The following is a 22,623-nucleotide window of genomic DNA, read 5'->3' on the forward strand; positions in this document are numbered from 1 at the left end:
GGAGGGAAACTGGGAGGAGGGGAAGATGGAAATATTGACAGAGCCATCCTCTATCATTAAGAAACTTCCATCCATAAGCTCAGATTTTAATGATTTTGTGTCTTATTTGATTGGGGTCTGGAGTGAAGGATTGAATTTAGATATGTTTTTATATCTTTCCTAGGAGAGGCAGTTTCAAAATATGAGCTACTACTAAATAAAAGGTTTTTTTTTAATGTAGCTTGGGATTCCCAGGCTTCAGTCAAGCAGATGTAAAGTGATGTGAGAGCATATTTTCTAGCTCCCAGGATGTAGTGCCAAGTACCAGAATTTCTATCAATGGGTAGAATAAAGTCTATGCTTTGGCCTGTGCCCTCACCAGGGATTTTAAAATATAACCAGCATACTTTGGGCAAAATAAAAGCCTTGAGTTAAAAACAATAAGTAAACATGAGTCCATGTTGCTAGATCTCCCACATAGTCTCTAGAGAGTTTCAGACTGGACAGGGACAAAAGCCCAGATCCACACATGGGAGCACAATAAAGCAAGTTTTGGTTTGTCCCAAAAATGAACTTTGTAATTAATCAGAGCTGTCTATGATGGACTAGACTGTCTAGGGCACATTCTGATCTTTGTTTAGATCTTGAACGGCCTTATTCTTTAAGGTCCTTTCCCATCCTACGTGACTCAGTTATAATATACTTAATGGAAACAGAAATTAAATAATTACATGTTTTAGCTGGTGATGAGCTTTCACCAGGTAGTAGGTTTTACTGTGCTTTTGATAGTTCCTGCCTCCATATGCATGCAGATACAGTGTTATCATCACAGACACACATGCCCATATATATTTTTGATCTCTTGCAAGCACAAATATACCAACCTTAAGCCCTGTGAAAACCACCTGACCATTTCAGTTTAATGTGCTTTTTCCCACTAATCTTTCTCCAGCCCTCTCAACTTTCTCTCCTCCTTTGAAAAGCATTCTCACACCCTCCTTCCTCTTGAGACAACAAAGCAGCATTCTGCTGTGAGACTATCTGGAGCAGCTAAAAATGCCTGTGTGTATATATATGTCTTCCCTTTGACCTAGGGGAAGCTGCAAGGCATGTCTTGCATTACTCTGGGAACTTGCTGGGGATTCTCACATGACCCATTCTGGTCTGTCAAAAATATGGACAGCCAGTCCAATTTCTCAGTCTCAACAGTCACTTCTAGAAGTAGAGCAGGCTTGACTCCTCCATTTTAGAATAGGAGAATGGGACAGAGTTAGTTACCAGACAATAATGGCATATTTCCCCTCTTTTATTTTTTTCTTCCCCCCTCCTTTCTTCTTCCTTCTTTTCACCCATTCTTCCATCTTGCTCCTCTTATTCTTCCTTTTTCATTTTTTATGCTTTCCTTTTATTCCTCCTGCTTCATCAGTAGCATAAAGAGGGAGTGTATTGTAGGCACAGGGCATTACAAGGAAGGACAATGTACTATTCCTCATGTACTCTGACCTCTAAAGTAAAGGTAACTTCAATAGCATAGGCTTATAATTCCAATTATTCCTCTGGTGCACAGAGAGCTTAGAGAAACAATTATTAGGAGCACCTAGTGAGATCAGGAGGGCAGTGAAGGACTGCATGATGTAGTAAGAAAAGTAATACAAATTTCAGTTTAAGGTCTACCTTACCATATATCTCTCTGTGTGACCTTGGGTAAATGGCTAAACCTATCTGAGCTTCAGGTCATTATTAGTAAATAGATATAATAATGAACCTTCCATTGAGGGTTCATATTCATATGAAGATCAAATGAGCTCATAGGTGTGAAAGTGCCTAGCACAGTGGTTGGCATTCAGTAGATGTGGGATAAATGCTAGTTCTGTCCCATGCCTCAAGAGAAACATCACCTATTTGTCTTGATACTTCTTATCCTATAGAAGTCCTCAATATGTCTTCCTCAGGGTAGATAGATTCATTATATTGGATAATTGTCTCCTTTAATAATGACCTGAAGGGAGAAGTTAGCGTATGAGAAGTTAAGAAGCTCCTCTTTCCAACCTGATGGGACCTACCAAGTTATGGGCAGGTAATAAGTCATCCCTGTGTTGTATGGTAACTAGAGAGGACACAGTAGCCTGTACCTTCAGCAACAGTGCTGGCTTGGCAGCCAATGTGAAATGTTAGCCAAATTAAGAAATATTTTTGACTTTCCTGGAAGATTGGGTATGGAAAATCAATTTCAGGAAAATGTCAACTTTTGGGGGGATGCTCTGCCCATTATGGATCCATACAAACCACCAAATGGCAAGGTACTTGGTACAACAGGGCTATCCTACCAGACATGATATAAGTTGGAGACTTCCAGAATGGTAGAAACCACTTAATCACACTTCTTCATGGCACATATGGACAAGTTGAGGCCCAGAGAGAGAAACGTGGTTACACAAAGTCACACAGACAGCAGAGGCAGACCTGGGCCTGGAGGCCTAGAATGAAGGTTTTCAGATGCTACACTGTCTTCTTAATTTTTTAACTTAGTAATCTATCAACTGCAGCTGAAAACAACAGCCCCTTATCTGGGCCTATTTGACATAGTTTAAGGGGTCTTATCCTAGAGCTGGATAATATCCTCCTGACTGCCTGGAAAAAAAATTTCCCCATTTGCCACCTGCTTTCTGAAAATCCTTTCCCAGAACTTCAGAACCTAGCTCTATTCCCTCAGGGAATGATTGAATTTCCTTCAAATATTGTCCCCTGTCAGAAGAAAGAAAAGGTCTGAGCATTGACACAGAGTGTTTTGTTTTGACTTGAGAAAGAAGGGACAATACTGGAGCCTACTCTGATCCTGGGACCTGGACTTAGAAGAACAAAAATGTCTACAGCCTGTGTGATGGTCCTAAAGAAAGGGAAAACTTAGTTTGGGGGCTATAGGGCCTTTTATGAGGTCCATTCTTGGTCCCTTTTTGAATTTTCCTCCTCCCATCATCAAACAGAGGGTGACATCTACCCATGACCCCACGCCTCCATGTATGGCCTCTGTCCCCTTCGTGGGATGTGTTCTCAATAAAGAATTAGCTTATATACTCGGTATTTATAAAATGTTTATAATGCTTATAAAATGTAAGTGCTAGGACTTATTTTATTATGATTATATCAACATATGTCTTAGATCTAGAGGCTTTTTAAAAGTGAAGCCATAGTCCTACAGGGATGTGCAGCTGGCAGGGCCTTTTGAAGCTAGCCAAGCTGATCTCTTCAGTATACAGAAGAGCTGAGGACACAGATCCAGGGAGAGGGGAAGCATTACTGGCCATTCAGTGTCCTCAGTCTCAGGTCTGTGGTGTAAGGCCCTCTACGCAAACAGAAGGTCTGATTCCAGTTCTAAAGGACCTCACAAGCTGTGGAGGGAACAATATACATGCATGCAAACACACACACACAACTTAAATTTAACATTTTCAAAATGTTTCCCTGAGCTCCAGTTCTGCCTCTGTAAGTCCCAGTTCACATCAACTGATTTGGAGAAGGTAGAGAGATCTACTCTAAAATATGTTAAATAGTGAAAGTATTATAGTTGTAGAAAGAACAGTATTTTTTTGGAGTGTTAACTCTTCTACTAATTCTCTGTGGCCTGGAACAAATTATTTTCCTTCTTGGGTGACTTAATTCAGTGTCTCTTCTAACGTCGAAGTTCTAGAATTTGATGGGACACATAGCCCCAGGATAGGGTAGCCTAATCCAAGTCAGCTATGGGAAGTAGGGTTCTTTCTGACCACACAAGGGACACCAAGCTAACACCCATCTAGCCTCTCCCTCTAAGGACATGACACAAGCAGATTTGCAGCAAGAATCCTTTTACCCTATCTGGTGTTTCACTTAGTTATTACCCAGGCTTAGTTTCTTAAAAGGCTGTTTCAGTTCACAGGGATATAAATGAGGATGGAAGAAGATCCCCCAAAATAATGCTACTATAAGATAGTCAGACCTCTTTAGGGATATGTGTCCAGCATTAGGCTCCCACAAATAGCTCAGACAAACTGGACCATGTACACAGGGAAGTGAGTTACCACAAGAGGTGGTAAGAAATCAAGTCCTGTGAAGAACAGCTGAAGGATCTGAGGCCTTTTAGCTTGGAAAAGAGTTGAATAAAAGGGACCTGGTGTCTGTCCTCAGAACTCTAAAGAGCTGTCACAACATAGAGGGAGGAGATGTGTCTCCAAGAAATAGGGCTGAGGACTTTGGATGGAAGCCACAAGGAAGTGGATTTAGTTCAACACAAGAAAAAACTTTCTAACAGTTGGAGCTGCCCTTGGATAGACTAGATGGCTGGAGAAGTAGTGAATTCTAGTCACTGGAAGTATGTGAACAGACATAATGAGCACTTGTTCATATCAGTGAGAGGTGGATATAGGTTACCTATAAGGGCGCAGCTAGCTCTTGACATTACTTCTTTGGGGGCTGTATATCTTAACAGGTATCAAAATCTGGAAACAGAGGGGTTAAGGTATAATGGTAGAATTTTAGGTGAAAGGTAACAGATGGAGGAGCAATTTTGGTGGCAATGGGTACTTTTTAATGTCCCTGAGATATGACAAGTACTAGAAAAAGATTTGAATGTTTTCCAATAGAGAATCCTTCTCAATTCCTACTCAAACTTACCTCCTGGCTTCTTCAACAGCCTTCAACCACCTTCCTTCCATCTGCCCAAAGCTGAGAGAATCTGGAGCATTGGCTGAGAACACTCAGCTACTCAGCAACAGTAGGTATTCCTCAGTAGGCATTTAATTCCATATCCCCTCCACCAGAATTTTGCCTGTGCCAGCAGTGGCAGCCAGGACCTGCTTTGTTGCCTTACCACAGGTGACCACCATTAGGTGGCTCAGGAACAGCATGCCCAGTAAGAGCCCCATCATAGCCAGAGCCACTTCTGATCTTTCTTCCAGCCTCCTGTTGTCAAAGGGCTTGGACTCCTGATAGCTGCCAGCGTCTGTGCTTGCTCACTTCCTTTTCTTCCTTATATCTCTTACTTAGACTCCCACTCCTATCTCACATTTCCCTTCCTTCCCTATTTCAATACAAGTCACGTGAGCACCTCTTTCCTGCCCCTGCCTGGGGTTGGAGGTTTAAGAGTGAGTGAAGCAATTCCTCCCCCTGCTAGACTATTGATTTGACTTTCCCTGGAGCCAACAGGGGTCTCTGGCTTTGCCCACCCCAGGCTGTGTTTATTTTGAGTTTCCTTCACAAGATGAGGTTGAAGAATGACTTTTGGGTTGAGTCTGCTTCCTCCAGTATGAGGGCATTTTCCTTTCTGGCTGACCCAGGTAGAAGAGATCAACTTTTCTGGTCTCTGCAATATTCAGTAGTCATACTGTTAATCCCTGTTTGCTCAGTCTATTCAAATAAACAGAGTATTGGAGGTAAGTGCTTATGGCCTTCAGGGTATAAGAGATTAAGTATATGAAAAAGATCTTTATACAGCAATACTTGAATAATTGGTAAGCCATGAGATATCATGTATATGAGATATACCTCCATATTTCATATTGGGAAAGCTCCTTGAATTACTTTCTCCAATAGCTCTACCTCCTTGGTGATAAGGGTTCTCATTAGTCCACATTACTCCTCACAATGAATCTATTATTTATTTCTTTTATGAGAAAGTGAAGTTTAGCACCCAGTGTACTTGCCAATTGACCTGATAGTGATATACTCTATTAGGTAGGACTTTTCAATGACTTTTAATTGTTATATATCCCTGAACTGCAAGAAAGTGATATTAAGCATTCTAAGAAGCTTAATTGCCTCTCTTTCAGGCCCCAGAGTGACTGTAAGTTCACCAAAAGTATACCAGAAGTCTACCTCTAGGTTTAGCACTGCCAACAGTCTACTAAACTTTGAAAATATAAACACCTCAAAAAGAAAAAGTACATCCAACAAATTCATACTGAAGTTAAGTAACATCTAAATTTAGCTTTCTTTTTTGTTAGAGGGATAGAGAGGTCTTGGTTAGGGGAGGAGAGAGGTTTGAAGAAGGGAATCTGTGACTCCAGAGATATTATTTCCTCCATATGCCTGTCAAGGGGTAGTTACATACAGATGATTTGCAGCCATGCAAGGACTAAGGAGAGACTCCAGTATTTTAGGCCCTGTCATTATCATATAGAATTCTGTCAAACCCTTCTGCCTCTCAAATTCAATCCTCCCAGTCTGGTTGTCCCTTGCTTTTTGGTTACTTCATTCAGTCTACCTCACTGGAACTTCTAGACATTCTTTCCCATTGGGTCCTTACTCAGGGAACCATGAACTTTGGGGCACCTCCTTCTGTATTTTCCAACACCCTACTACTATTGATAGTAGCACCACTACTACCATACACACACACACACACACACACTTTCACCTATATAGTCTTTCTTGATGAAGAGCCGGAAGCTCATGCCCCATTGGACTGGTGTCAATTTCTGTTTTCCCTAGTGACTGTGTATTTTTTGAACTGCTTCGTGCCTCTTGTTAGGATCTTCTGGATCTGAAGATAAATGTCCTCAGGAGCATGCACAGAATTTCGGTGGGAAAGACTTCCAGTCCTACAGTGAGCTCAATAGCTGCAATGGACAAGAAGAATATTGAAGGGGAAGTTAGGAAGCCCAAAGAGAGACCTGGTTTTGCGTCTACTTCATTCTGAGACGTTAGGTGAGCTAAACCTCACTGAACCTCAGCTTCCCAAATTGTAACATGACACTGTTAGACTTGATATTTTTATCTTTTCTGATTTTTAAAAATCTAACTACACCATACATACAATAACAACTATAACAATGACAGCTACTATTTCTTAATCTATTACTCTTTCAAGTACCATATTCAACACTTAGTGTGGATTATTTCATTTGGACTTACAATCCCACAGATGGGTATTATTGTACTTACTCTTGTGTCTCTTCTGTCACTCTTTATACATTTACATTGTTATTAATCTTTTTCTTTGTGGAACTCATCACTACTTGACATCTTGTGTATTTACTGGTTTATTTGTTTGTTGTCTGTCTCCCACTCTAGAATGTAAGCCCTATGAAAGCAGGAATTTCTGTTATTCATGTTCATTGTTGTATCCCCAGTGTCTGACATACAATAGACACTCAATAGATATTCTTTGATGAATGAATTGAGTAAATCACAATTTTACAAATGATACTTAGGCCCAGAATAGTGAAATTGCTTACCTGTATACAACTGCCTAGACAAGATCCAAACCCATAACTGTGTGTCTTCAAAAATGATACTGTTAAGTAAAAATCTATTATGCTTTCTTCATACCTTTAATGACCACTTATAAAATATTTCTAGATCCTCTCTGGATATTGTAAAGGAGACAGAAGAAATGTTAGACATGATCCTAGGCTTAGAGACACTTTAGAATAGAGTGAGGATACAAATGTACAGACACATCAGTGGCACACACCCACATGTACACCCTGATACAAGGTAGACTTGTAGACTTAATAGAACTTTAAACCTTGTGGTTCAGCCATCTAGCAAGTAGTGTGAAAAGACTTCCCAGAGGACTTGATATAAAAACTACTATTTCTAGAACTCCTGCTCTCAGCTGAGGGCATTATCTCTAAGTCTTACATTATAAGGAAGACATTATTAATCCTTTGTATTCTGGTTGAGGAAACTGATGTCTACAAATACTGAGAAATCTGCCCACAGTCACACAACTGGTAAGTGTCAGAAGGGAGATTTTCAATTCAAGTTAGTTTGTTTCCAAAGCCTGCGTCTTTCTCCTTCCTTCCCAAGGACTATACTTGAGCTGAACCAAGAAAGACAAGATTGTGGAAGAGGAGAGGAGAGGGAGATGCATAGTTGTTTTAATCCAGGGAGTTCACCTTTTCCTTATCTTCAAACACAATGCTTCTTAGGATTATGTTATGCATATAGTAAGTGCTCACAGACTGTAGGTCAACAGCAAAAAATCTATACACTTTGAGGCCCAGTATCCAGAGGCCACTGGGACTCTGTGGCTACTTCCATTTCCATAGCCTACCTTCTTAGAAAAGGTTGAAAGGGCAGATTGGAACAATTAATCAGTGTGAGACCTCCTGTATCCATGTGCACCTTGGACTTGGCTGAGCTGGAGGGAAACAGTGGTGCAAAAAGGAAATCCACACAAGTCCTGCTCAAAAACACGCATACACACAAATCCATAAACACACAAATACTATATATAAATGTAGATGCAGAGCTACATAGGGACATATATACATATAGATATACATATGTATATATGATGGCCACAGGCATAAAATATTAGCACAATGACAGATAACACAAAATATACATGCAGACATACACTGCACGTAGACACACAAAACAGTCATACAAACAAATATGCACTGACATGCACATAGGCACAAAAAAAAACATTGAAACACAGATCCATACAGAACAGAAGTAGGCAATACATACATATAAGCATATAAACACACAGATAAACACACACATAAACATCAACCCAAAGGAACATAAAAAGAGAATGAGAGGTATTTAAAAGCAAACTAACAATAACAGGCCTCACATACTAAGGGACAGAGGAATAACAGAAACTCATTTGTACAGTAAGAGTACAGAGGTGGTAAAAAAAAAATGTACTTCAGTGGTCTAAGAAGGCTTCCCAGAGTAACTGGGTTATGGGCTAAGATCTGAGATTTGTTTAGCACTGGCTGGGCAAAGAAGATGGGGAAGGAATTCCAGATAAGATGGAGAGAGAGAAAGAGAGAGCCAAAGCCAGAAGCAGCAAGGAGCATTATGGTGAGGATGGAGAAAATCAGTTAGACTTTAGCTTGGTGTGTATATATATATGAAAGTGAGGAGAGGAAAAGCTTAGCCGGATTGTGGATGGTCTTGGAAACCAAGCCAAAATGCCCAAACTTGACCTTATAGGCATCTATGAGAGGTATAGAAGGCTTCAGAGTAGATCTGGGACATGTTACTGTTGAAAGAAGTATTTTAAGGCAAAATCTATTGGCAGAATGTCCTTGAAATCGGGTGGGGAAATTGGAAGCAGGGGAATGGGAGACTGGGCTATTGGCAACATAATGCAATGGAAAGAGCATTGGAATAGGCATTAGGAGGCCTGGGTTCTTCCCCTTCTCTGGACCTAAGTTTTCCCATCTATACCCTAAAGATGTCATATTCACCCATGTATTTTAAAGCTATGTTCTGGGGAACCCTAGGGATCCTGTAAGGGCGAATTGAGAGGGAATGGGAGAGAGAAGTACTAGACTATTTCAACCAATGGTGTGTTGGGGCCACCTTGAGTCCCAAGAGCTGATTGTGCATATTCCTTCCCAAATCCATGTTCAGCGAAATCATGTTGGTAGCTTGAAATTGACCATAGTGGGAATATTTACATTATGAAAGTCAACAAATGCCATAAGCCGGGGCTTCTTTTTTTTTTCTCTTGAGAGAGCTGTTTTTTAAAATATTTACCCACATACTACTGACTTCAACTCTCCAAACCCACATTAATCAGAACTACTCTGATTTTATCTGCTAGGTCTTCTGGGATTCTAACATGTTATTTGCCTAAAACGGGTCTTTTGAAATTCACAGACCTATCTCACTGTTAAAGGCCCTGCTAGGTCTGGCTTTACAAGATTCTAGTACAAGAGCCCAGGCATGAGACTAGGTATATAGTGGGTAACAAACAAATGCATATTATTTAACCTTAATGTTCTTGACACTGTTTTAGGTCCTGGGGATATTGTAATGAACTAAATAAAATGATGCTTACTTTTCCAGTGGAATGTATCTATTAAACAAAAAACCAAACAAATAGATATGGAAAGGAAATGGAAAATTATATATGATATGGCTCAACCATGACGTTCCAGGAACATAAACACTGAATCTTGCTACCAACACCAAAATTATCTGTTGATTTATTGAGGTAATAGGAAGATAGGAAATATGCATGAATGTATATGTACTGGACTGGAGTTAATGCATATGGGGGAGCAAGTGAGAGCTAGATTCTCATCTTCTATGGAAGAGAGAGGTAGCAATATAAGCATGTTAGCGTTATGGAGTCAAAACTCCAAAAAAAATCAGTTGAAAGGGTTGAAAATGATTGAATGGTTGTTTCTGAGGAAGGGGAAATTTTTTAAAACATTTTTATTGATTTATAATCATTTTACAATGTTGTGTCAAATTCCAGTGTAGAGCACAAATTTTCAGTTATACATGAACATATATATATATCCATTGTCACATTTTTTTCTCTGTGAGCTACCATAAGATCTTGTATATATTTCCCTGTACTATACAGTATAATCTTGTTTATCTATTCTACAATTTTGAAATCCCAGTCTATCCCTTCCCAACCCCTGCCCCCTTGGCAACCACTAGTTTGTATTCTATGTCTATGAGTCTGTTGCAGTTTTGTATTTATGCTGTGCTTATTTATTTTTTTACATCTTGATTTTCGTAAGATCCTTGGCAGACTTCTGACCTCTAGAATTGTGAGATAATAAATTTGTGGTGTTTTAAGCTACTAAGTTTGTGATAAGTTGTTATGGCAGTGATAGAAAATTAATTCAGACAGTGATAAGGTGGTATACACTCTTGGAAGTAAAATTTGAACAGAGATTTGAATGAAGTGAAAGAGCAGGTTTGGCAGATATCTGAGGAAAGATAATTCCAGGAATGTAGGACTGCAAGTAGAAAGGTCCTGAGAAGGGAGCATGCTTGGCATGTTCATGTGTGTGTTGGAGTAGAGTGAATGAAGGGGCAACTGGTAAATGATGTAATGGAAAAGGGGATGATTGAAGGAGAGTGTATCATATAGGGTTTTAAGGGACATTTAAATAATTTTAGCATTTACTCTGAGATAAGGAATGATTAGAGGGATCTGAACATGGGGATGCTATGATCTGGTTTATGTTTTTAAAATGATACCCCTAGCTTATCTATGGTAGACTCTAGAGGAGCAAGATTAGAAGCAGGGAGACCAGTTTGGATGATTTTGCAACAAATGAGTAAATGTATGATGGTGGCAGTGAAATCAGAGTAGAAAGAACAGATGCCAGAGACTGGGGAAAGAAAAGTGGCTAGGACTTGATTATGTGTCAAATTGAATCATGGCTAAATGTAAAGCATAGATATTGCTCATATGGTAGATCTGGCTGGCCACAAATGCTGAAGGAGGGAGTGGCTGCTTTTATCAGAAGATAGTTTGGGACCAGCCACATAAGAATAGAAATGATGGGACTTATGATTTGAGATGTCCTCCTAGGGAGAATATAGTAGGACTAGAAATCAGAAGAGAGGTCATGGATAGAGAGAGATCCTTGACAATCATTTAGAGAGAGATTATGGTGAAGCCATGAAAGCTTGCCATATTCCTGAGGACAGGAGAATGGAGAAAAGGAGCAGAGAGTCAAGGATGGAGAACCAAGAGTTCCTAAAGGACACCTAATTCCCTTCTTTGCCACTAATTCCAGACACATATGTAGAATTACAGAAAGTCAGAGCCTTGAAAGCCCTTTGAGAGCACCATGGGTCTTGCTTTGCCTCAATTGTACAGGTGGAAAAAACTTAAGCCTAAAAAGGGAATGGGATTTTTACAAGTCTACACAGAGAAGGTCAGTGTTAGAGGAAGGACTAGAACTCAGACTAATTTTAACTACATTACACTGCCCCTCATGCTACAACATCATCTAATTATGAAGGTTTGGCTCAATCTCCCTCAAAAATTTATTTGGGAAAGGCCACTTCTAGACTGGGCAGAGTGGAACTACTTTGTCCTTACTGAGTCCCAGTTTCTCTCTCTAAATTATGAAGCCAACAGAATTGAACAGTTTACTGGAATAGTCAAGAATGTACCTGAAAATCAAGACTGGATCCATTGATTACATGTATGCACACAGAATGGGAAACAAATAAAAAATGAAACCAGCTTTTTTTTGAATGAATAATAAAAACATAATTTCTTGCACCCTGATTCTTAAGGTGACAGAAAAAAAGGAAATGAGACATTTGTGGTGCCTGTGTGTGGGTGGATGTGATATATACATACTGTCCAAGTTTCATGAGTTTCCTACTTCCACCCACTCCACCCACTGACTTGGAGGGTTGAGCAAGAAACACTGATATCCTAATGCCTAGGAAGATCCCTGGCAGGCTGGGCCTGCCAGTCTGTCCTTTACCAACCTCATGAATGGACTTTCAATTTGATTCCAATTAATTTCACCAAAAAGTTTGATTACTTCCTTATGTCAGGCTTGTGTTAGGTTCCGTCCAAAGACTGTATCCTTTATCTAACCCTCAATTCAAGGCTATGAGGAAGGTACTAATTCTATTTAAATTTTACAGATGACAAGGTTAAGGCTTATGGAATGGAGATAACTCTCCTGAGACTCCATAGCTAGTTTAAATCAGAGCTGGAAATTGAAACTATGCAGTTCGTAGCCAGAGTCTATGTTTAGTCTACCTCTATCTAATACTGCATCTTATACTATGAGTTTCATCTCTTTAATTCTGGGCCTAGCCAAGGGCCTATTATGTGTCAGATACTACTTCCTGTTAGGTTTAACCAAATTGAATGTGAAAGGTGCTATAAGGAGTTTAAAATACTATAAAACCATAAGGGAAAGACAAATTAAATCCCCAAAGGGTCAGGAAAGCCTTTGAGGAGGAGGTGGTGACATTTGAAATGGAATTTGAAGACTTGGTAGGTCTTCTATAGGGAGAATTGGGGGCAAATGAAGAGGTTACTTCAAGCTCAAGCTCAGGATGAAACAGGATCAATTTGCATAGTGGATGGCTTCCTCTTAAGCACCTCTAACATTGATTAATATGCTAGACTCTAGGCCCCAGATGTGGGAAGCCATTTTGCTAGAGGACAAGATTTTACCTATGATATACCTAAAGCTACATAATTGTACACCATGCAATAAAATTGCTAATATATTAAGCATAAGTATATATTCCTTAAGCACATACCATCTGGAGGATTTCAAGAAGATTGTCTGTATCCATATTGGTCGGTAGAACAAGTCAGCATTAAAATTTCATTAACAACTAGGGAAATTTATAGAGTCAGAAAATAGATTTAATTGTTGTCTAGGACTGGAATATGGGGAGGATGAAGACTGAATTACAATGGGTACAAGGTTTCTTTTGGGAATTATGAAAGTATTCTAAAATTGATTATGGTGATGGTTGCACTACTCTATGGATATATGAAAATGATTAAATAAGTAAACTTTACCTGCAAATTATATTTTAACAAAGCTATAAAAAGTTTATTACAGTTTTGGAAGAATTTTTAAAGGCTTAGGAAAAAATTTGCAATCTAATGTTAAGAAATGAAGCAGAAATTGTACATAAACCATAATACGAATTCTGTTAAAAATATGATGGAGTTGCAAATAATGCTTAATTTTTTTCTTTTAAGTGCTTTTAATCTCCCAATTTTTCCCAATAATCATATAGTTTCTTTTTTAAAAAATTTTTATTGAGTTATAACCATTTTACAATGTTGTGTCAAATTCCAGTGAAGAGCACAATTTTTAAGTTATATATGTACATATATATATTCATTGTAACTTTTTTCTGTAAGCTACCATAAGATCTTGTATATATTTCTATGTGCTTTACAGTATAATCTTCTTTATCTATTCTACATTTTGAAATTCGAATCTGTCCCTTCCCACCCCCTGCCTCCTTGGCAACCACAAGTTTGTATTCAATATCTATGAGTCTGTTTCTGATTTGTATTTATGTTTTTTTAATAATTACTTTTATATAATTCTATATGTGAAAAATAAGCATTAAATGTTAATATTTGTTCTTAATTGGTGGGCCTAAAATAAGTTTATTTGAACTTGTTACTGTTCATTATTTTATACAATTAAAATACATTATTTTAATAATCAGACAAAACTAAAGCACTTGGAAATAACATAAAATATCCATTGTATAACATCTATAAATAAATAAAAATAATTGAAATAAACCAATGAAAAAATTAGCAATCATTAGAGGACAACTCAGTCAAGAAGTAATACATTTGGCTAGTTAACACATGGGAGTATGCTAAACCTCACTTATAATAGATGAAAAATGAAAAAGGTACTGTCCATTGTTGGTGGAGTTGTGCAGAAAGAGGTTCTGTCCCATGGGGACAACCAGAATGTGGACTAGTGCCACGACTTTTGAAGGCAGTTTGGCAATATGCATAAAGAGTTAAAAAACATATTTACTGAGCTATTGAAGTTTTATGATATTCTACAGAAATATTTAGATAAGTGTACAAGAAATACAAACAAGGATGTTTACTGCATCATTTATTATAACAGAGAAAATTAGAAGAAATCTAAATGCCCATCATTATGGAAGTGAATATGTCCACTGATATGAACTATAATTTAGAATTACTTAAATTATAGTTCATCAATATAATAAAGAATACTATGAACCTATTTAAAAGAATGGGATTCTCTCTCTCCATATATATATATATCCATATTGCAGAGAGTAATGTTTAAGAAGCTTATTGGCTTGTACTTACACTTCAAAAGTAAATATCTGGGGATCCAAATGTCAACAGAAATCCAATAAAGCTCAATAATGAAAAAACTAAAATAAAAAGAATAGGGTAAATATATATGTACAGATACAGAAAGAAGTCTACATCATATTCTTTTTTTCCTACAGCATATTTTTAATTGAAGAAATCAAATTTTAAAAAAGAATGTGTGAGTCCATTTAAATATATATATATATGTTAATATATGCACAAGGCAATTCGATACTGGGTAAATGATAAACTGTAATCTATGGGGTACATTTACAGGGACTTTACACTTTCTGCAAAGGAAGAGAATTGAGTTTTACTCCTATGTCTGCTACTTACTAAAGACTGAAGCCTTATGTAAATTACTTTGTCTCTAAGCTCAGTTTTCTCATATGTATCAAAGAACTAAAAGTTGTGCATATTGCATAAGGCTGTCTTGAAGATAAAATGGAAAATACATGTAAGTGTTCAGTAAATATCAATTATTCTGTGTTGTAGTGTTCTGATTTTTAATAATTTCATGCATTGTTTCCAAAATCAGAAAAAAAATTGTAAAGAAAAGCATGGACAATCCACATTCATATAATGGTTTTAAGGCTTTGTCAGAGTAGCAAACAAGGTCAGCAGAAATTGTTAAAAAACCTCTCTATGGGGAAGAGAATATCTGGTAATATACAAAGGTACACCCTGGATAGGAAAACTTTATATCTCTTTTCTTAAAGACTATTGGAAATAGAAATATTTTTACAGGCATTATCCTGACTCTGTCTGTTGTTATTGTCACTTTTTGATGATACAGAAGCTCTGAAGTTAAGTATCTTGCTTAGGGTCACACATAGTAGAACCAGAAATATAACCATGTTCTGTGACTCCAAGTTTTTTCTCTTTCATATTGTACAACATTGTCCAGATTGGCTCAAGTGGAGAGTGACTAAAGTTTCCCTGGTGTGTCCCCTAAGTTGCTTGCATAGCCATTGCATTTCACATACCCAGACTGATTATTTGCTTTAGGGACTAGAAGGTGGAAGTGGAACTCCCTATGTTCTGTTCTGGAACATTTCCTGACTGAGCCAAGAGTAATTATGTGTCCTGTTAGATCATGGGCTTTCGCTGACCACAGAGGTTAAGAACACTTGAGCAAACCCCAAAAATGCTTCTATCTCACTGGTTTGGGAACAAAGCAGAAGTGGCAAAAGCTGACAAAGCCCAGCTGGAACAGGGAAGTTGAAATGGACACAAATAGAATGCCCTCATAAACATGACCAATAGAAATATTCTAAACTGAATTCTGTTCCTAAGTTCATATTTTCTCCTATCTAAACCCTACTGTTAGTGGTAATATGTATTCTTTCTTTCCTCCCTTCTTTCACATGCCTTATTGTGCTATTCTCTTCTCTTTATTCTTTTTTTTTATTTTATGGTTGTCTTTTTCTTTCTTTTTTTTAACATTTTTATTGATTCATAATCATTTTACAGTGTTGTGTCAAATTCCAGTGTTCAGTACAATTTTTCAGTCATACATGGACATTTACACACTCATTGTCACATTTTTTTCTCTGTGATTTATCATAACATTTTGTGTATATTTCCCTGTGCTATACAGGGTAATCTTGTTTATCTGTTCTACAATTATGAAATCCCAGTCTATCCCTTCCCACCCTCTACCCCGCCCCCCACCCCAGTAACCACAAGTCTGTATACTCTGTCCATGAGTCCATTTCTGTCCTGTATTTATGCTTTGCTTTTGTTTGTTTGTTTGTTTTTGTTTTTTAGATTCCACATATGAGCGATCTCATATGGTATTTTTCTTTCTCTTTCTGGATAACTTCACATAGAATGACATTCTCTAGGAGCATCCATGTTGCTGCAAATGGCATTATGTTGTCGGTTTTTATGGCTGAGTAGTATTCCATTGTATAAATATACCACTTCTTCTTTATACAGTCACCTGTTGATGGACATTTAGGTTGTTTCCATGTTTTGGCTACTGTAAATAGTGCTGCTATGAACATTGGGGTGCAGGTGTCATCCTGAAGTAGATTTCCTTCTGGGTACAAGCCCAGGAGTGGGATTCCTGGGTCATATGGTAAGTCTATTCCTAGTCTTTTGAGGAATCTCCACACTGTTTTCCATAGTGGCTGCACCAAACTGCATTTCCACCAGCAGTGTAGGAGTGTTCCCCTTTCTCCACAGCCTCTCCAGCATTTGTCATTTGTGGATTTTTGAATGACGGCCATTCTGGCTGGTGTGAGGTGCTACCTCATTGTAGTTTTGATTTGCATTTCTCTGATAATTAGTGATATTGAACATTTTTTCATGTGTTTTTTGATCATTTGTATGTCTTCCTTGGAGAATTGCTTGTTTAGGTCTTCTGCCCATTTTTGGATTGGGTTGTTTATTTTTTTCTTATTGAGTCGTATGAGCTGCTTATATATTTTGGAGATCAAGCCTTTGTCGGTTTCACTTGCAAAAATTTTCTCCCATTCCGTAGGTTTTCTTCTTGTTTTATTTCTGGTTTCCTTTGCTCTGCAGAAGCTTGTAAGTTTCATTAGGTCCCATTTGTTTATTCTTGCTTTTATTTCTTCTAGGAGAAAATTTTTGAAATGTATGTCAGATAATGTTTTGCCTATGTTTTCCTCTAGGAGGTTTATTGTAACTTGTCTTATGTTTAAGTTTTTAATCCATTTTGAGTAGATATTTGTATATGGTGTAAGGGTGTGTTCTAGCTTCATTGTTTTACATGCTGCTGTCCAGTTTTCCCAACACCATTTACTGAAGAGACTGTCTTTATTCCATTGTATATTCTTGCCTCCTTTGTCGAACATAAGTTGACCAAAAGTTTGTGGGTTCATTTCTGGGCTGTCTATTCTGTTCCATTGGTCTATATGTCTGTTTTGGTACCAATACCATGCTGTCTTGATGACTGTAGCTCTATAGTATTGTCTGATGTCTGGGAGAGTTATTCCTCCAGCCTCATTCTTTCTCTTCAGTAATGCTTTAGCAATTCTAGGTCTTTGATGGTTCCATATAAATTTTATTATGATTTGTTCTAGTTCTGTGAAATATGTCCTGGGTAATTGGATAGGGATTGCATTAAATCTGTAGATTGCCTTGGGCAGTGTGACCATTTTAACAATATTGATTCTTCCAATCCAAGAGCATGGAATATCTTTCCATTTTTTAAAGTCTTCTTTAATTTCCTTCATCAATGGTTTATAGTTTTCTGTGTATAATACTTTCACCTCCTTGGTTAGATTTATTCCCAGATATTTTATTACTTTGGGTGCTATTTTAAAGGGGATTGTTTCTTTACTTTCTTTTTCTGTTGATTTATCGTTAGTGTAAAGAAAGGCAACTGATTTTTGAACATTAATTTTGTAACCTGCTACCTTGCTGAATTCTTCGATCAGCTCTAGTAGCTTTTTTGTGGACCTTTTAGGGTTTTCTATATATAGTAACATGTCGTCAGCAAATAATGACACTTTTACTTCTTCTTTTCCAATTTGGATCCATTTTATTTCTTTCTCTTGCCTGATTGCTGTGGCTAGGACTTCCAGGACTATATTGAATAGGAGGGGTGATATTGGGCATCCTTGTCTTGTCCCAGATTTTAGTGGGAAGCTTTTGAGTTTTTCACCATTGAGAACTATGCTGGCTATAGGTTTGTCATATATAGCTTTTATTATGTTGAGATATGTTCCCTCTATACCCACTTTGGCGAGAGTTTTTATCATAAATGGGTGTTGAATTTTATCAAATGCTTTTTCTGCATCGATTGAGATGATCATGTGGTTTTTGTCCTTTTTCTTGTTGATGTGATGTGTTACATTTATTGATTTGCGTATGTTGAACCAGCCTTGTGTCCCTGGGATGAACCCCACTTGGTCATGATGTATAATCGTTTTTATGTGTTGTTGGATTCTATTTGCCAAAATTTTGGTGAGGATTTTGGCGTCTATGTTCATCAGTGATATTGGCCTATAATTCTCTTTTTTTGTAGTGTCTTTGCCTGGTTTTGGTATCAGGGTGATGGTGGCTTCATAGAAAGAGTTTGGGAGTATTCCCTCCTTTTCAATCGTCTGGAAGAGTTTGAGAAGGACTGGTATGTGTTCTTCTTTGTATGTTTGGTAGAATTCCCCGGTGAAGCTTTCCGGTCCTGGACTTTTATTTGTAGGGAGGTTTTTAATTGCTATTTCTATTTCCTTTCCAGTGATCGGATTGTTCAAGTGTTCAGTTTCTTCTTGATTCAGTTTTGGTGGACAGTATGTTTCCAGAAACTTGTCCATCTCCTCTAGGTTATCCAGTTTGTTTCCATATAGTTTTTCATAATATCTCGTATGATATTCTGTATTTCTATTTTGTTTGTTGTAATTTCTCCACTTTCCTTTCTTATTTTGCTAATTTGTGCTCTCTGTTTTTTCTTCTTTGTGAGTTTGGCCAGAGGTTTGTCGATTTTATTTACTTTTTCAAAAAACCAACTTTTGGTTTGGTTGATTTTTTCTATGGTCTTGTTAATCTCTATTGTATTTAATTCCTCTCTGATATTTATTATTTCCTTCCTTCTCCTGCTTTTTGGGGCTTTTTGTTCTTCTTTTTCTAATTGATTCAGGTGGTGGGTTAACTCATTTATTTGAGATTGTTCTTCTTTTTTGAGAAAGGCCTGTATCGCTATAAACTTCCCTCTTAGAACTGCCTTTTCTGTGTCCCATAGGTTTTGAGTGGTTGTGCTTTCATTATCATTTGTCTCAAGGTATTTTTTAATTTCAGCTTTGATTTCCTCATTGATCCATTGTTTTTTCAATGACATATTGTTTAATCTCCATGCTTTTCTTTTTTTCTCCTTTGTTTCTCTGTTGTTGATTTCCAGTTTCATGGCATTGTGGTCAGTAAAGATGCTTGAGATAATTTCTATCTTCTTAAATTTGTTGAGGTTTCTTTTGTACACAAGTACATAATCGATCCTGGAAAATGTTCCATGTGCACTTGAAAAGAATATATATTCTATTTTTTGGGGGTGTAAAGCTCTGAAAATATCCACCAAATCTAGTTTTTCTATTGTAGTATTTAATTTCTCTGTTGCCTTGTTTATTTTCTGTCTGGAAGATCTGTCTAGTGATGTTAATGCAGTGTTAAAATCTCCAACTATGATTGTATTCCCATCAATATCCCCCTTTATCTCTGTTAGTAATTCTTGTATGTACTTAGGTGCTCCTATATTGGGTGCATATATATTAACGAGTGTAATATCTTCATCTTGTATCACTCCTTTAATCATTATAAAATGTCCGTCTTTATCTTTCTTTATAGCCTTTGTTTTAAAGTCTATTTTGTCTGAAATCAGTACTGCAACACCTGCTTTTTTGGCTTTTCCATTTGCATGGAATATCCTTTTCCATCCTTTCACTCTCAATCTATATGTGTCCTTCTCCCTAAAGTTGGTCTCTTGTATGCAGCATATTGAAGGTTCTTGCTTTATTATCCAGTCTGCCACTCTATGTCTTTTGACTGGAGCATTTAGTCCATTAACATTTAGAGTAATTAATGATAGATGTGTGTTTATTGCCATTTTGAACTTATCTTTGCAGTTGAATTGGTATATCCTCTTTGTTCCTTTCTTCTTCCTTTTGTGGTTTGGTAATTTTCCTTTGTATTATCATGGAATTTATTTAATTTTTGTGACTCCCTTGTAAATTTTTGACTTGTGGTTACCCTTTTTTGTAAATCTATTAACCTATACCCGTTTTTAATAAACTGATAATAACATGATCTCAAAACCATCCTACTATTAAAAAAATTTAAAAAAAGAAAGAAAAAATATTCTATATTTCCCTGCCTCCCTCTCCCACTCTCAGTGATTTGTATGTCTTCTTTTATAATTTCGTGTTTTCTTTATTTGTAATTCATGAGTTATCACCTTTCCAGTTGTACGTTTCTCATTTGTGTAGCATCCTGCTGCTTTTCTATTTAGAATAGCCCTTTCAATATTTCTTTTAGCATGGGTTTAGTGTTGCTAAACTCCTGCAGCTTTTTTTTGTCTGTGAAACTCTTTATTTCTCCTTCTATCCTAAAGGATAGCCTTGCTGGATAAAGTATCCTAGGCTGCATCTTTTTTTCATTCAGGGCTTTGAATATATCTTGCCACTCCCTACTGGCCTGTAGTGTTTGTGTAGAGAAATCAGCTGAGAGCCTTATGGGGGTTCCCTTGTAGTTCACTCTTTGCTTTTCTCTTGCTGCCTTTAGAATCATTTCTTTATCCTTGACTCTGGCCATCTTGATTATGATATGTCTTGGTGTGGGTCTATTTGGGTTCTTCCTGTTTGGGACCCTCTGAGCTTCCTGTACTTGCATATCTGATTCCTTCTTTAAGTTTGGGAAGTTTTCAGTCATGATTTCTTCAAAAACCTTTTCAATCCCCTTTGATCCTTCTTCCCCTTCTGGGACCCCTATTATGCGAAGATTGGGATGCTTTATATTATCCCATAGGTCCCTTATTCTATTATCATTATTTTTTATTTGCTTATCTTGTAGTTCTTCTGAATGGGTGCTTTCTGTTGCCCTGTCTTCTAGATCACTAATTCGTTCCTCTGCATTAACTAGTCGGCTTTGCACAGCTGTTAGATCATTCCTCATCTCTGTCTTTGAGTTTTCCCATTTTGCTTGACTCTTCTTTATAGCTTCAATTTCATTTTTGACATATTTTATTTCTCTAAGCATTATCTCTTTTAATTCCTTCAGCAATTTGATCACTCCTTTTTTGAAATCTTGATCTAGTAGGCTATCGATGTCTATTTCATTGAGCTTTCTTTCAGGGGATTCCTCTTGTTCTTTTAATTGGGAAAGGTTTCTCTGCTTCTTCATCTTGCTCATACCTCTCTGGCACTGTGGTTTATGAAGTATCAGTTCTCTATTTTGTATCTTAAGGATTTTATCTATCTAATGCCTATTTAGGAATAGAACTTAGAAAAAAAGGAAAAAAGAAAAAAAAGAGAAAAGAATAAGAGAGAGAGAAAGATTTTTAAAAGAAGGGAGAAAGAGGGTTTGAAAACAATGTATAATGAATTATAGAAGAACGGGTTGAAGCAGAGTATTAATCGGGTGGAGAAGTCCTTTTAAAACCTTAAAAAAAAAAGGGGATGGGGAGATGAATATATGTGTTTGAAGCCTGTGTCTAGTCAATAACAGGACATCAAAACCCAAGAGAAATAGAAATGAATTAAGAAGTAAAAATTAAAAGAGTAATTGAAAATAGAACAGGTAAAAACAGATTAAAACAAAACAAAACAGAAACAAAAACAGAAAACAAAAAAGCAAAACAAAGAAAAACAAAAACCAAAAAAAAAAAAAAAAAAAGGGGGTTGTCGGTGTTCTCCTGGAGTCTGTGTGCTTTTAATGTGAAGTCCTTCTGTCTTGGTCCTGTTTTGGAAGCTCAGCTTGTTTTCATAGGCCCTCCGTTGGCGCCCTCTTCTGTGCTGCTCCCAGCACCTGTCGGCAAGCAGATCGCGCCTCCTCCTAACACGGGGTCAGATTCAGCTCTCCTCTGCTGTGGGCGGGCGGGTCACTGCCCCTCTGGATGCCGCAGTCAGATGTTGCAGACTGGCCAGGCAGGAGGACGGGTCGTGCCCCTTCCCAGCACCTCGGTCAGGGGGTGTGTTCCTGCCCGACAGGCGGGGGGCCGCTCTCCCCCTGCCTGTGCCGCCGGTAGCTCCGCTGCTCTGTGCGGCTGCGCGCTCTGCGCCGGCGCTCCGCCCTGGCCGGCGCTCCGCCCTGGTCGCGCTCCGCCCAGGTCGGCGCTCCGCCCTGGTCGCGCTCCGCAGGTGGGCTTGGGGAAGACCCAGGGGCAGCGTCGTCCCTGCTCCGATCAAGACCCAGCTGCTTGTTTGTCTTTGTGGAGCAAGTTCTCTGGGGTACCAGAATGGAAGGGTCCTATCTGCCCAGGGCTGTAGGCCCGTCTCAGTCTGGCCCTTGAGGCTGCTAAGCCCTTCGGTGAGGACGCAGGTTTCGTCTCTGCCCCCGCCTGGGTGTTAAGCGCCTGGGAATATGGCGGCTCTGCCTGGGCCCCGCCCCTCTTCCCCTGA

General features: G+C 38.1%; 1 protein-coding gene across 1 annotated transcript in view; it reads right to left on the reverse strand.

Moving 5' to 3' along the window:
- The window catches only part of VSIG4 (V-set and immunoglobulin domain containing 4), a 34,495-nt gene extending 29,524 nt beyond the window's left edge, over nucleotides 1–4,971 (reverse strand). The window contains exon 1 of the mRNA XM_015251775.3: nucleotides 4,826–4,971. Coding sequence (XP_015107261.1) covers nucleotides 4,826–4,883 — 58 coding nt within the window. The 5' untranslated portion in view covers nucleotides 4,884–4,971. The remainder of the gene's footprint in view (nucleotides 1–4,825) is intronic.
- Nucleotides 4,972–22,623: the final 17,652 nt, after the last annotated feature.

This window comes from Vicugna pacos, chromosome X, assembly GCF_048564905.1.
Source record: "Vicugna pacos chromosome X, VicPac4, whole genome shotgun sequence".
Classification (NCBI taxonomy): Eukaryota; Metazoa; Chordata; class Mammalia; order Artiodactyla; family Camelidae; genus Vicugna; species Vicugna pacos.